A 13199-nucleotide genomic window follows, 5' to 3' on the forward strand; every position below is an offset into this window, starting at 1 on the left:
ATAAGCTCAAATGGTCGATCACCCATGAACGGTATGATGAACTCGAAGAAATTATCATCTTCGATAAGTCAGATACCAACGGTTTGGCTTTCCCTCACTATGATGCCCTCGTTATTACTTTACGAATTTTAGATACCGATATAAGGCGTATTATGGTAGACAATGGAAACGGCGTGTGTATTATCTATCCTCGAGTACTCGCACAAATGAAACTCGAGGATAAGATAGTGCCACGCTACATCACACTAACATGCTTTAACAATGCAGTTGAGCGAATGTCCAGCGAGATCACACTCCCCGTCCTAGAGAGTGGCGTCACTCTGGAGACCATATTCCACATCATGGACCAGGACATGACATACAGCACCATCATAGGGCGACCATGGATACACACCATGAGTGCTATCCCCTCCAGCTTATACCAAATTATCAAATTCCCAACTCCATAGGGGATATTCAGTATACGATAGGATCAACGGACATCCCAGGAATGCTACTGCATCGCCCTAGACTGTACGGCCACCCAACAAACAAAGGACAAAGAAAAAGAGGCATAGCAATCAACAGGGTCGAGGTCGGTAAACGATGACAATGAGGACGTCATCAGAGACCCGGATATGGTCGATCCTGTGTCGAGGCCACATGATCGACTATAGATGACCTCGACCCCGTTCAACTAGACAGCATTGACCATATCAAGAAAGCTTACATCGGCTGCAAACTTTAGGAACCAGTTAAGTTTAGTGAATTTTTAACTGCTAATGTGGACTTGTTTGCTTTTAGCGATGCAGATATGCCAGGTATCCCAATGGAGATTGCCACGCACAAATTAAACATCGATCCGCTCTACCCCCGGTGAGGCAGGTTCGGCGTAAGTTCAACTCCGCAATCAGTGACATAGTGCACAAAGAAGTGAAAAAATTATTGGAAAATGGCTTCGTCAGAGAGTCGAAGTACCCCCAATGTAGTCATGGTGAAAAAGAAGAATGGCAAGTGGCAGATGTGCGTAGGTTTCACTAACCTGAACAAAGCTTGCCCCAAGGTTTCATTTCCATTAACTCATATCGACCAACTCATCGACGCAACAACCGAGCACGAGCTGCTAAGTTTCTTGGATGCCTACTCGGGCTATAATCAGATCCTAATGGAGGAAGAGGACCAGGAAAAGACCACCTTCATCACCCACCAGGGGACGTACTGCTACAAGGTCATGCCTTTCGGAATGAAAAATGCGAGGGCAACTTACCAAAGGCTGGTGACGAAGATGTTCAAAGAACAACTCGAAAAAATGATGAAAGTCTACATCGACGACATGCTGGTCAAATCCAAAAGGAAAGAAGATCACATCAACCACTTGAGAGAAGCCTTCGACATACTCAGGCAATACGACATGAAACTAAACCACGAAAAATGTGCATTCAGCGTGGTCTCAGGGAAATTCTTGGGTTTCCTAGTGTCGCAATGAGGTATCGAGGTCAATTCCGACCAAATCAAGGCCATCGAAGGGATACCAGAGCACTTGACCACTAAAAAGCAGGTTCAGAGGTTGACTGGCCGTATCGCTACCCTTTCTAGGTTCATCTCACGATCCTCCGATAGGTGCCATAAGTTCTTCGGCATACTAAAAAAGGAGAACGACCTCCAATGGACCCCTGAGTGCGTCCAAGCCCTGAAGGAGTTAAATATGTACTTGTCCTCGCCACCATTGCTCTCAAAACCAGAACCGGGACAACCACTCCTCGTCTATCTTGCTATGTATGAAGTAGCTGTGAACATAGTCCTGGTCCAAGAAAATAAAGGTACGCAATCTCCCATCTATTACATTAGCAAAACACTAGTCGATGCCTAGAAAAGATACCCCCATCTTGAAAAACTGGCTCTGGCCTTGGTCGTAGCTTCGCAAAAGATTAGACCGTATTTTCGATGCCACCCCATCTCGATCGTCATGAATTTCCCTTTAAGAAGCATTTTACACAAACCCGAGCTATCGGGCAGGTTGGCCAAATGAGCCATTGAACTGAGCGAGCATGATATTACATATCAGCCGCGAACGGTGATAAAGTCACAGGTCCTCGCACACTTCGTCGCCGACTTCAGTGCAAAAATAATGCCCGAAGTCGAAAAAGAAGCCGCCCACACTTCTCCCCAAACATAAGACCTCTAGGTCCTGTACACCGATGGCGCGTCTAGCGCGTTAGGATACGGGTTGGGACTCATGCTTGAAGTCCCAACAGGAGAAGAGATTCGCCAGTCCATAAGACGAGGCCGAGTATGCGGCCGTAATTGCAAGACTGAGACTAGCACTCAAATGCGGGGCGAAGCGACTAAGATTGCGCTACGATTCTCAACTCATGGTCAACCAAGTCATAGGGACTTTCCAAATCAAGGAGCAAAGGTTACAAAAGTACCAGACCGAAATCTGTAAGCTACTATTCATCGAACTCGACCAGATCCCCCAAGCGCAGAACACCGGGGCGGACGACCTCGCAAAATTAGTCGCAGCTACCAAAAACATTACAACCGGAGAAAGAAATGTGGTCTACCTCCTCAACTCGTCGATAGATCAAATCGAGGTAAGAACTATAAATCTGACTTGGGACTGGCACAATCGTATTATTACATATTTGCAGGACGTCGTACTCCCCAACAATAAAAAAAAAGGCCAAAAAGTTGCTAATGCAAGTAGCTAGATACAACATCATCCACAACAACCTGTACAAAAGGACATACGATGACCCTCTTGCGAAATGCTTAGGCCCAAATCAGACGCGGCGCGTCCTTGAAGAAGTACACAAAGGCCACTATGGAGCTCACTCCGGCAATCGAGCTCTAGTCAGATGCCTCATACGGGCAGGGTATTACTGGCCCACCATGAAAAATGAGGCCGTGGACTTTGTGAAAAAATGCGAGCAATGCCAGAAATACGCCCTAATGATCCACCAAGCAGGCGAACACCTACACTCAGTAACTTCCCCTTGGCCGTTCATCAAATGGGGAATGTACATCGTGGGCCCTCTCCCGGCAGGACGAGGTAACGTACGATTTCTCTTGGTTTTAACTGACTATTTCTCTAAATGGGTGGAGGCAGGAGCATTCGCCCAAATACGCGAACAGGAAGTGATCACCTTCATATGGAAAAACATCATATGCCGTTTCAGGCTCCCCAAAGAAATCAGATGCGATAACAGACCCCAATTTGCAGGAAAGAAGGTCGCCGACCTTTTTGAAAAATGGCACATCAAAAAGATACTCTCAACGCCTTACCACCCCGGGCAACGGGCAAGCGGAATCCTCCAACAAGTCAATACTGAACAACAAGAAGAAGAAACTCGAAGACGCCAAGGGTCTGTGGCCGAAAATATTACCAGAAGTACTCTGGGCCTACCAAACAACTCCAAAGACGAGCATATGAGAAATGCCATACTCGTTAGTCTATGGGACTGATGTAGTAATACCGGTCGAGATCGGGGAGCCCAACCTAATATACTACCATGAAAGCGGACCCTAGAATGATGATAGTAGAATGCAAGCATTCGACGAAGTCGAGGAACAAAGAGATATGGCCTACGTGAGAATGGTCGCCCAAAAGCAACAACCAGAACGCTATTATAACAAAAAGGCAAAGATCAGGCCACTCAAAGTCGGGGACTACGTGCTTAAAGCCAAAACACAAGCAAGCAAAGACTCGCGGGAAGGCAAACTAGGAATAAATTGGGACGACCCCTAGAAAATCACGACAACAACAAACAAAGGATCATTCACACTAGATACAATGAAAGGAAAGCGACTACCAAACAACTGAAATATTACACACCTCAAGTATTTCAACTTTTAAAGAATGAGATCCCTAAAGTCGCACTCTTTTTCCCTCACTCAAGTTTTGTCCCAATTGGGTTTTCTCGAGGAGGTTTTTAACGAGGCGATGATGGGGATACTTCAGGATTGAAGTGCGCACAGACGAAAGCACTGGACAGCTAGTTCATTGCTCGACCTCTTAACACTTTTCCAGTTCGACCAAGAAAGGGACTAGATAGACTGGGACTGGGACTGAAATGCCAGCCGGCGCCCGAAAAATATGTAAATCTCTCCAAGTATATGAACAAAGCATAAATACATGAGTTTATTTCTATTTTCCCCAAGTGCAGGTTACATTTGACCTCGTTCGAATTAATGCCTATATCGGCCCTCGGCCACAACTAAGCACATGTTACATTCGACCCAGTTCGAATTAAAGCCTATATCGGCCCTCAGCCATAACTAAGCACATGTTACATTCGACATCGTTCGAATTAACGCCTATATCGGCACTCAGCCACAACTAAGCGCATGGTACATTCGACCTCGTTCGAATTAACGCCCATATCGGCCCTCGGCCATAAATAAACGCAGGTTATATTCAACCTTGTTAGAATTAACATCTAGTCGGCCCTCGGCCATAAATAAACATAAGGTGCGTTCGACCTCGTTCGAACTAACACCTACTGACCCTCGGCCATAATCAAACCTAGGCTTTGCTTCAACCTCGTTCAACCTACTCGAACAAAGTTATTATGACTAAGGCAACCAAGAAAAAGAATCAGGTACAAATAACAAAATTAACATTTCATACTTAGAATATTTTTTACAAAGGTTCGAATACTCGCTTACAATAAATGTACACAAGACTGTGCCTAAACAATAAAGGAAAGGAAAAATAACTAATCGCTGCCTGGCTCAACAGCACCACCAGCTTGATCGCCCAGGCCATATCCATCTGCCTCTTTGCCATCGCCATCGCCAGCGGGATTCTCATCCTCGTACCAGATATCCTGTTCAATTCGATCCACACCCGCACCCTCCTCATCATCACCATCCTCCGGTGTAGCGGGATCATAGCCACAAGCAAACCGAGCTCTATGTGCCTTAGCACGAGCATCCTCAAAGTAGGCTTCTGAAATAGCTCCCGCCCCTAGCAGATCCCTAAATGTTTCCAGTTGGGCCTCAGCGTGAATCTATTCCTCGTACAAATCCCACGGAACATCAGGAAAAGCAGAAGCACGGGAAGAAGACGGCTGAGCCAATAACTGTGCCTTCTAGGCCTCGAAGCAACAACTCGATCACAAAGTCCTGAAGCTTCTTTTCCAGCTCCCCTATCCGCTCATCAAGCCGCTCCTCTCTGAGCCTGGCTGTCTCCAGAGCACTCTCCCGCTCAGATCGGAGAATGCGGATCACGATCTCCAAAGCCCCCGCTTTCCTCGTAGCCGACAACTGGGCCAACTCCGCCTTCTCCAAACCCGCTGCCTTCTCAGTGATCTCGCCACTCAGAGCGTCTGCTTTGAGTTGACACTCCTCGAACTCGGCGCGCAATGAGACCACTTGGTCTTGAAGGTCGGTACATTGGGCCTCGACACCCCTGCTCACCTCAAGCTCTTCCTCTTTGTCCCTTAACGCCCCCTCGAGAATGTTGCATTTTTCGATGACTCTTACCTACTCATCATCCTTCTCCATCAGTTCATCTCGGAGAGCCTGGATATTGGCGCTCTTACCGAACCGTCTGCATATCTCGCGATTTCACGATATTTTTGCTCCATCTTCTGAAAAATAGCCTTACGCCTCTCCTCTCGTCGGGCGTTCTCAATCTCCAAAATCACAGTCTAAAAGAAAAATAAAAAATGAAGAGGGATCAAAAAACTTACCCTAAGAGCGAGGCCGACTATGCTCCTAGATAGAGTGGCATCCTTCAACTTTTCGAGGGTTTTACCCTCCGCATCAGAATAGAGGGGACCAAGAGAAGGGACCAACAAATCCCGATCCATAGGGATCGCGATAGTCCGCGTGGTCCCCTCCAACTCACCTCGAGTCGGGTAAGTCCTTCCCCTATCATCCTCACCTCCTCGACATACATGTCAGAGCCTGTCTCGTAACCTTCCTCGGCTACACATTTTCCTTTTAAGTCGGCCCTAGAAGAATGATTCTCGGCCGGTCGCGAGGTTGATGGCTCGTCCTACTGGAAGTCAATAGGGACTCCAGCTGATGGCCCTTCGAATCCCATCACGGTATCAGGGAGAGATGTACCCTCTTCGGCTTCAGACGGTGGCGGAATCACATGCGGTAATTCGATGCCACCTCCAAGCTTTATGGTCTCCATTTCTCGGACGACGAAATCCTCCATCACTGATCTCCTCTTGCGGGGAAGAAAGTTACCTCCACTTGGCGACGATTCCTCTTCATTATCCTCGTCTACTAGATGATGCAAAAGGGAAGTCGGGAGTTCTTCTACAGATGTAGTCGACGGCCGGCCAGACCTAGCCGCGACAGAAGAAGGAATAGAAACGTACAATCGGGCGGGCCTGGCCGCGGTCATAATGGGAACAGACCCCGAAGAAGAAGCAACCTTCCTCTTACGAAATGAAGGAGGAGAGGCCTTCGGTCTATTCGAAGGTCCTCGGGCTGTAAAAGAAAGATTAAGAGAATGTCACTTCCTATGCAAAACTATAACGAGCAAGTGACTATGAGGCCAGAACAGTATATATAAAAATAATAATAATAAATAATAAAAATACATAGATGAACTCACCGGTCATGAAAGATGTGGGCCCTAACCTCTTGAGGAAGGCCGTCCATTCACGAATCCCCACTGTGTGAGGCAGAACCTGACGGACCCAGTCATGAATGTCCCCGACCAAAGGAGGGGGCGTAGTCTCGGCTACACGAAGAAGGGACGGAATGTCAGACTACTACTGAAACATGCAAAACAAATGGGAAAAACAAACGCTTGACAAAAAAAGATACTTACGGGCATAATTCCAAGTCACAGGGAATCCGCTCGCGTTCGCCACCATGTCCTCGGTTTTGATCAAAAAGTAGTTGAGCCAGAACTGGCGATTTGCCTTATCATCCATCTTCACCGTCAGGCACTTATTTCCTCGGTGGCGGAGGTACAACATGGTCCCCTTATAGAAACTGGGAGCGAAAAGATGCATCAGGTGGCGGAGTGTGACCTCGACCCCGGCCAATTCCGCAAATTTTGCAAGCATGCAGATAAACTTGTAGATGTATGGAGAGAGTTTGGCCGGGAAAATATCATAATAATGACAAAACTCTTCCACCAATGGGAGAAGAGGAAAGGAATAGCCAACATAGAAAGGATACGCATAAAATGCGCAATACCCGGGGCGGTGTATTTGTACCATATCGCGCTCCGCTGGGATCAGATCGATGTGGGCAGGAATTTTGAACTTAGCCCTAAGCTCGGCGAGATCGATCTCCTTCATCGTTGATTCCGAGACCTCAGGGTCATCCTCAGGCATCCTCGAGAAATCAGACCTAATTTTCTCATTACGAGGAACTATTTCCTCCGCCGTAGGGAAGTTCTCTTCCTCAGCGGCGACAGAGATCCTATCGGCGTGAGGGGGCATCAGCGCCGCCAAAGGGGTAGGATCGATTTCCATACCAGGAGAAAAGGATGCCTTAGTCATATTAATTAAGGAAGGATGTTCGAGCAAGGAAATGTTAGAAGCAGCGAGAGTCGCTAAAACCACTAAGAAGTTTCAAACAATGGGGGAAGGAGAAGATGCAAGATTTGCTGGGTACAAGAAATTTCGTAAATGTTGAAACGTTACTCACATACCCCTATTTATAAGGATGCATGCATCGAAACCAAGAAACTATCCATCATTACATGATTCTGTAACCGAAGCGGCAGGCTCTATCAGGAGGCGTGCGCGAAACGAAGCAACATCTTAGGAAATTGCGCCATAATGACGTCAGCTGCCATGACATCACCTTGATTCGTGGGATTTGCAACCCTATAACTTACGGTTCGCCTTAACCATCACGGCTCGTCAATCTCGTCTAAACACTTCGATCACATTACACAGAGTCCATTCATCAAGGCCGTCTGGTGTCGGCCTTAATAAGAGGAGGGACTAACCGTATAGGCCAAAATCCGCCCTAAGGATATTTAGCGTAATATGGCATTAAGGAAAGAGTTGGTTGAGGTCACCCAAGAAGTATCAAAGTCATTGGCCGAAGTGTCGACATGAGCCGTAGTCGAGATGTCGACAAGAGCCGTAATCAAGATGTCAACAAGGGTCGAGGTCGAGGTTGAGGTTGAATATTGATGATAGGAGCTATAACGGCTAGTTTACCGTTATAGCCATGATAGGATATTAAAAGGGAATATTCTGGTGAATATTCTTTGCACTTGTACTATTAGGGTTTCTTAAGAAAATGTCCCGTATATATAAAATGAAGAGACAATGATAGGGGCATGTAATATTCATTTGATAAGAACACTTTTCAGAAGAAAATTCTCTCTCTTGTAAAAATACAAAGATTACCTTTTGATAAAGATTCTTGCTCATATCATTCCACACTTTTTCATCAGATCCGGGGATTGTTTAAACAAATCTTGAATCTTTCTGTCACTCATAATTGTGAGGAGCAACATTCGTCCAATCCATCTATTATCGGGTGGATCATTCTCCATACTTACTTAAATGCTATTTATTGCTATTTATTACTAGTTACACCTCCATTATTGCTCATACTTTAAGAATATTTCGCACTTATTGTCGTCAATCATTTTTGGGATCTGTCCCCATTTCTCACACTTTTTCAAGATTTGTATATAGAGTTATCATCCTTACTAGATTTAACTCATTATTATATAAATTTAACAGTTTAATCGAAAGTTACACTTTTTGATCAAACATGTACATTTCATACAAATCTTATACTCATGATTGAATCTTAACTAAAGCTTAAACAAGTTCTTAAACCAATAATACGATACTTAATTGTTGTAATATCTTACTAATCATAACTAGTACACACGTATATACATATAATTATTTTAGACCTTATACTCCGTCCGTTTTAATTTATGTGAACATATTTTCTTTTTAGTCTGTGGCAAAAAGAATATCCCCTTTCCTTATTTGAAAATAATTTACCTTTATTTAATAATTTATACCAACATAAAATATATATATATATATATATATATATATATATATATATTATTTTATACTATAAATTTAAAAATATTCTCTTTTTCCTTAAACTCCGTTCCAGTCAAATGAGTTTACATGGAATATAGTTTATAGATCTGGAGTATAGTATTGAGAATGATAACGACTTCCTTTCAAGTTGCATACTGAGAGGGTTCATCGTGTTTTATTCCACGCCGTCGATGGCATTCTGATCCGCCTCATCAACGGCGGAGAACGGTGGATCACCCGTGAAACCAGAAAAGGCTCGTGCCGTGACAGAGCCTCAAACTTGAATTTTTTTTAGGCCCTTTGCACTTTGCTGCCACACGGCTCTCGTTAACGAAGGGCCACGTCTTCCATTTTCTTGCACCCATTATTGCCCAGACAATTTCCAAATATTTACAACAAACTCAGCATCACAAAACCACAAAAGAAATGGTCTTTTTCGTCATTTCTGTACTGAAATATCTACTTTGAATTTCATTTCAAAGCTTCCCCAGTTTTGAAAATTCCAACTCCATTATTCCTCCTTCACTCGTTTGAACAGTCCATCATCGGACATGGCGGTAGTGGTCGGAAACATAGCACTATTACTCGACGGAACTCACGTGACCACCCCACGTGCTGCTGTCGTGTTACCAGATCGCAAAACAAGAGACGTTCTTTTGAACTTTTTTGTAAAGAAAGACCCGTATCAGAATCAAAGCATGTACACTTGTAGTGGGTTTGAAAATGAGAAAGATAGAGTAAATCCGAAAGTGGGTTTTAGAGGAAAAGTGAATTCGAAAGTGGGTGCTGTGGATTACGAGAATTTAAGTGATGATGAGAATGGAAATGGGTTTGAGGATGAAGGAGAAAGTGGAGAAGAGTTTGATTGGGAGAAAGAGATGAGGAGGAGAGTGAAGGAGATAGAAGAGATGAAGGAGTTGGAGAAGAAAGCCGAGGAGTTGCAGAATCGGGTTGATGAGGAGTTTGGTGAGGAAGGTGAAAGTAGCGAAGAGACTGAGGAAGAGAAGCGTGAGAGAGTTCGAAGAGAGCTCGAAAAGGTGAGGCTGCTTTACTCTTGATGTTATAACAGTCCTTGTTTTTTTATTCTGTCGTATTACTACTGATTTTTTTTATACTGGTGATGTTTGGAGTAGTTTGTGCTCTCACAACTAATCGATTGAGTACCTGCTACTTAACTTAGTCCATCTAGGTTTAGGCTGGCAAGAAGAGATCACCTAAGGAACCTGAAAGTTGTATATATGTGTATCCTACAAGCAGTGGCGGGAAGTTCACCGAGGGGATTCAAAAAATAAAAGATAAAAAAAAACATGCGAAGAAGCTAAGGGGATTCAACATCTAGGGCTGAACCCCTTCCGCCCACCTAGCTCCGCCCCGGTCCATAAGATGCTTTCTCTCTTCATCTTATGGTAACCTGTTTTAGGTATTAGCACTTGGAGATGAATAGCTATTGAAGCAACTTATAAAAGGGGCAGTGTGGCCTTTTCTGATGTACTAGTGATAGTCTTATTCATCTTTCGTCTAGGTTTGGCTAACTGCTAATTTAATTTTGAAGCATGGTAGACAGGGAGCAAAAGAAGAGAAACTAAGGTGGGTAACATACGATTGCAAAATTGTATCCGGAATAGCAGAAATGAGAGAACTATTTCAGAATCCTCTGTAGCGCTTCATTTTGTAGTGCATCAGTGGCTAAAGCCTATTTTTCAGTAATTGGGAATGGTTTTCTAATTTGAGTAGGTATTTATTTGCAACCAAGAAACTCCGGAAGAGCTGAAATTTGCTGAAAATTACTCTTAACAACTATTATTGCATATATATATTTCACTTGCATGCTTCGTAAAATACTTACTGTTGTATGTGTTGAAGCTTTGTCGTGATGATGTTGATATGGGTGAAATTATCTTTTAAATGACTTGGTTAACATTAGGGTTTGATAAAAAATATCAGATCCTTTAAATTATCATTTTTTATTTTGGTTTGAAATTTAGGTGGCAAAAGAGCAATCAGAACGCAGAAAAACTGCTCAATTAATGTTTGATTTGGGCCAGAAGGCTTATGGGAAGGGCATGTATGGACGTGCAATAGAGTTCCTCGAGGGTGCTCTTACTATCATTCCTAGACCAACCTTGTTCGGTGGAGAGGTTAGTGGTGACCACTTCCTGAATAACCACACACAAAATGTGCTAATTTTTGTTCTAAGACTAATTGCCTATGTTCAATGAACTTTCAGATACAAATATGGCTTGCTATGGCTTATGAAGCTAATAACCGCCATGCTGACTGCATTGATTTGTATAAGCAATTAGAAAGGAAACATCCCAGTATCAGCATCCGACGTCAAGCTGCAGAGCTTCGCTATATATTGCAAGCACCTAAGCTGAAGATATCTCAAGAAGAAATGGTTACCATACCACTAATTGGTTCTAGCTATGATAGGTAAGTCCCAGTCATGCAATATTATATTGCTTATGTTAGCTAATTAAGACAGTATCAATTACTTGCCTCTAAGCTGAGGGCGTGATATGCAAGTGCTTGGGGAAATCAATATGGTTCGCTAGTGTTGCGTTTGTTTTAATATGATAATGGCTTAAGCATAATGTTACTAGCTAGCATCAATATAATTGTAACAATAACGTAATTAAAATTGTTTGTGTTCTTTTGCATGCTAGTTTTAGCATCCATGGACCATGGATTATTGGAAATATGAAAATGCTTCCAAGATATGTACGGGTTAAAGCATAGAAGTAGCAGAGCAGTTGAACAATTGAAGTTTTTTAATGTGCTATTCTGCTATGTACCCTCTCTTCTCCCTCTTTGCCGATAAATGTAAATTTTTTTGCGGCAGTGGATAGCAAGGGTCAGGTTAGGAATGTGACTTCAGATGATTAACGAGAACTTTTTCCTGTGTTGACGCTTTGGATGAATGAATTATTTAGGGGTTGTATTCTCCTTCTTCCTTTCCTTCTCTCGTTCTTTCTTTCTTTTTTCATTTCTCATTTTGAAGTTTTTTGTTTCATGGTTGAGGGTGCCTTTTCCTGGTAGGACCTTTGGAATCTCTTCTTTCTTCTTAAATGAATGAGGGTACCTTTTAATGTGAAGTAGATTTTCAGCTCATAATGTACCAATTTTAAGGGGTATGATCAGATATGAGACCTTTCTAAGAAACTGAAGCTTGTTGATGCTCGGATAATCTAACTAGTTGTATTGTAGACAAACCTATTGAAGTTAGAAACTGGGGCAGAGCTAGTCTTTCGGTTGCGAGTTCGGCTGAACCCAATAGCTTTAATCCAAACCTTGTATATGTCTTAAGAATTCATTGAATTATATAAAAATTCTTTATCTAAAACCTAATAACTTTAAAAAAATTAAAATTCTGAACCCATAAGTTTCAAATCCTGATTCCCGCCTCTGGTTAGAAATTGATTGAATGAAATATATTAGACTCATTTACCCATGCAAGAAGCCTAGCAGTAACTGAATGACAACATTAGTATAGTATGCGATGCCACAATCTGGTGTAACATGTATCAACACATTAGTATGGAGTTCTGAGCATATTGATTTAACATATACAAATGAGGAATAGGTAGGTAACATTGTTTTCTTCTTTTTACTAAATATTAGGCTGTTTGCCCATTTTCGCTACTTTGGGGACAATTCCTTATTCATGATAACATTCGTATGAAGTAATTCTTGAAGAATCATGCGGTTAGAGGAACTCATGCTTCCTGTGGGGGAGTGATTCCAAGAATCGTTGAAGATCAGTGCGAAATTCCCTTCATTTTTTCCTGTGCTTCTTTTTGCAGTTATGCTGGAACATGGACTGACAAAAACAAGGAGAAAGATGAAAGACAAAGTCGATCAACAACAAATCAGCTTCCATCAAGCAGGGACTGGTTGGGGGACTTTATGGTGTGGAAACCAGCAGTTGGTATGGAGAATAGCCAATCATTCTGGGCAATTTTAACAATATGGATAGCTTTGGTTGGAGCTGCACTCTTTTTGCAAAAGTGAAGTTTATACAAGTAAAATGTTTATTGTCTAGCTTTCTATTCTTTATTGGTATAGGCTGATGTGTATTGCCATTTTTATGCCTGTTGTATATTACCATTTTTAATATGATTATTAGCAAATATCGATTCTGCCATGCACTGGACTTCGCATTTATCTTCAGTTTACATGTTTGATGGTTTTTCTTTCTCCTCCCAACAGAATGTT

At 42.9% G+C, this 13199-nt stretch overlaps 1 protein-coding gene across 1 annotated transcript; it reads left to right on the forward strand.

Moving 5' to 3' along the window:
* The first annotated feature begins 9106 nt into the window (after window positions 1-9106).
* LOC107789291 (uncharacterized) lies at window positions 9107-13128 on the forward strand. The gene is made up of 4 exons (XM_016611066.2): window positions 9107-10021; window positions 10970-11122; window positions 11212-11417; window positions 12788-13128. Exons 1-4 carry the CDS (start codon window positions 9536-9538, stop codon window positions 12993-12995), a joined length of 1053 nt encoding a protein of 350 aa, XP_016466552.1. The 5' UTR covers window positions 9107-9535; the 3' UTR covers window positions 12996-13128.
* Window positions 13129-13199: the final 71 nt, after the last annotated feature.

The sequence above is a fragment of the Nicotiana tabacum genome, chromosome 24 (genome assembly GCF_000715075.1).
Source record: "Nicotiana tabacum cultivar K326 chromosome 24, ASM71507v2, whole genome shotgun sequence".
NCBI classification, from domain to species: domain Eukaryota; kingdom Viridiplantae; phylum Streptophyta; class Magnoliopsida; order Solanales; family Solanaceae; genus Nicotiana; species Nicotiana tabacum.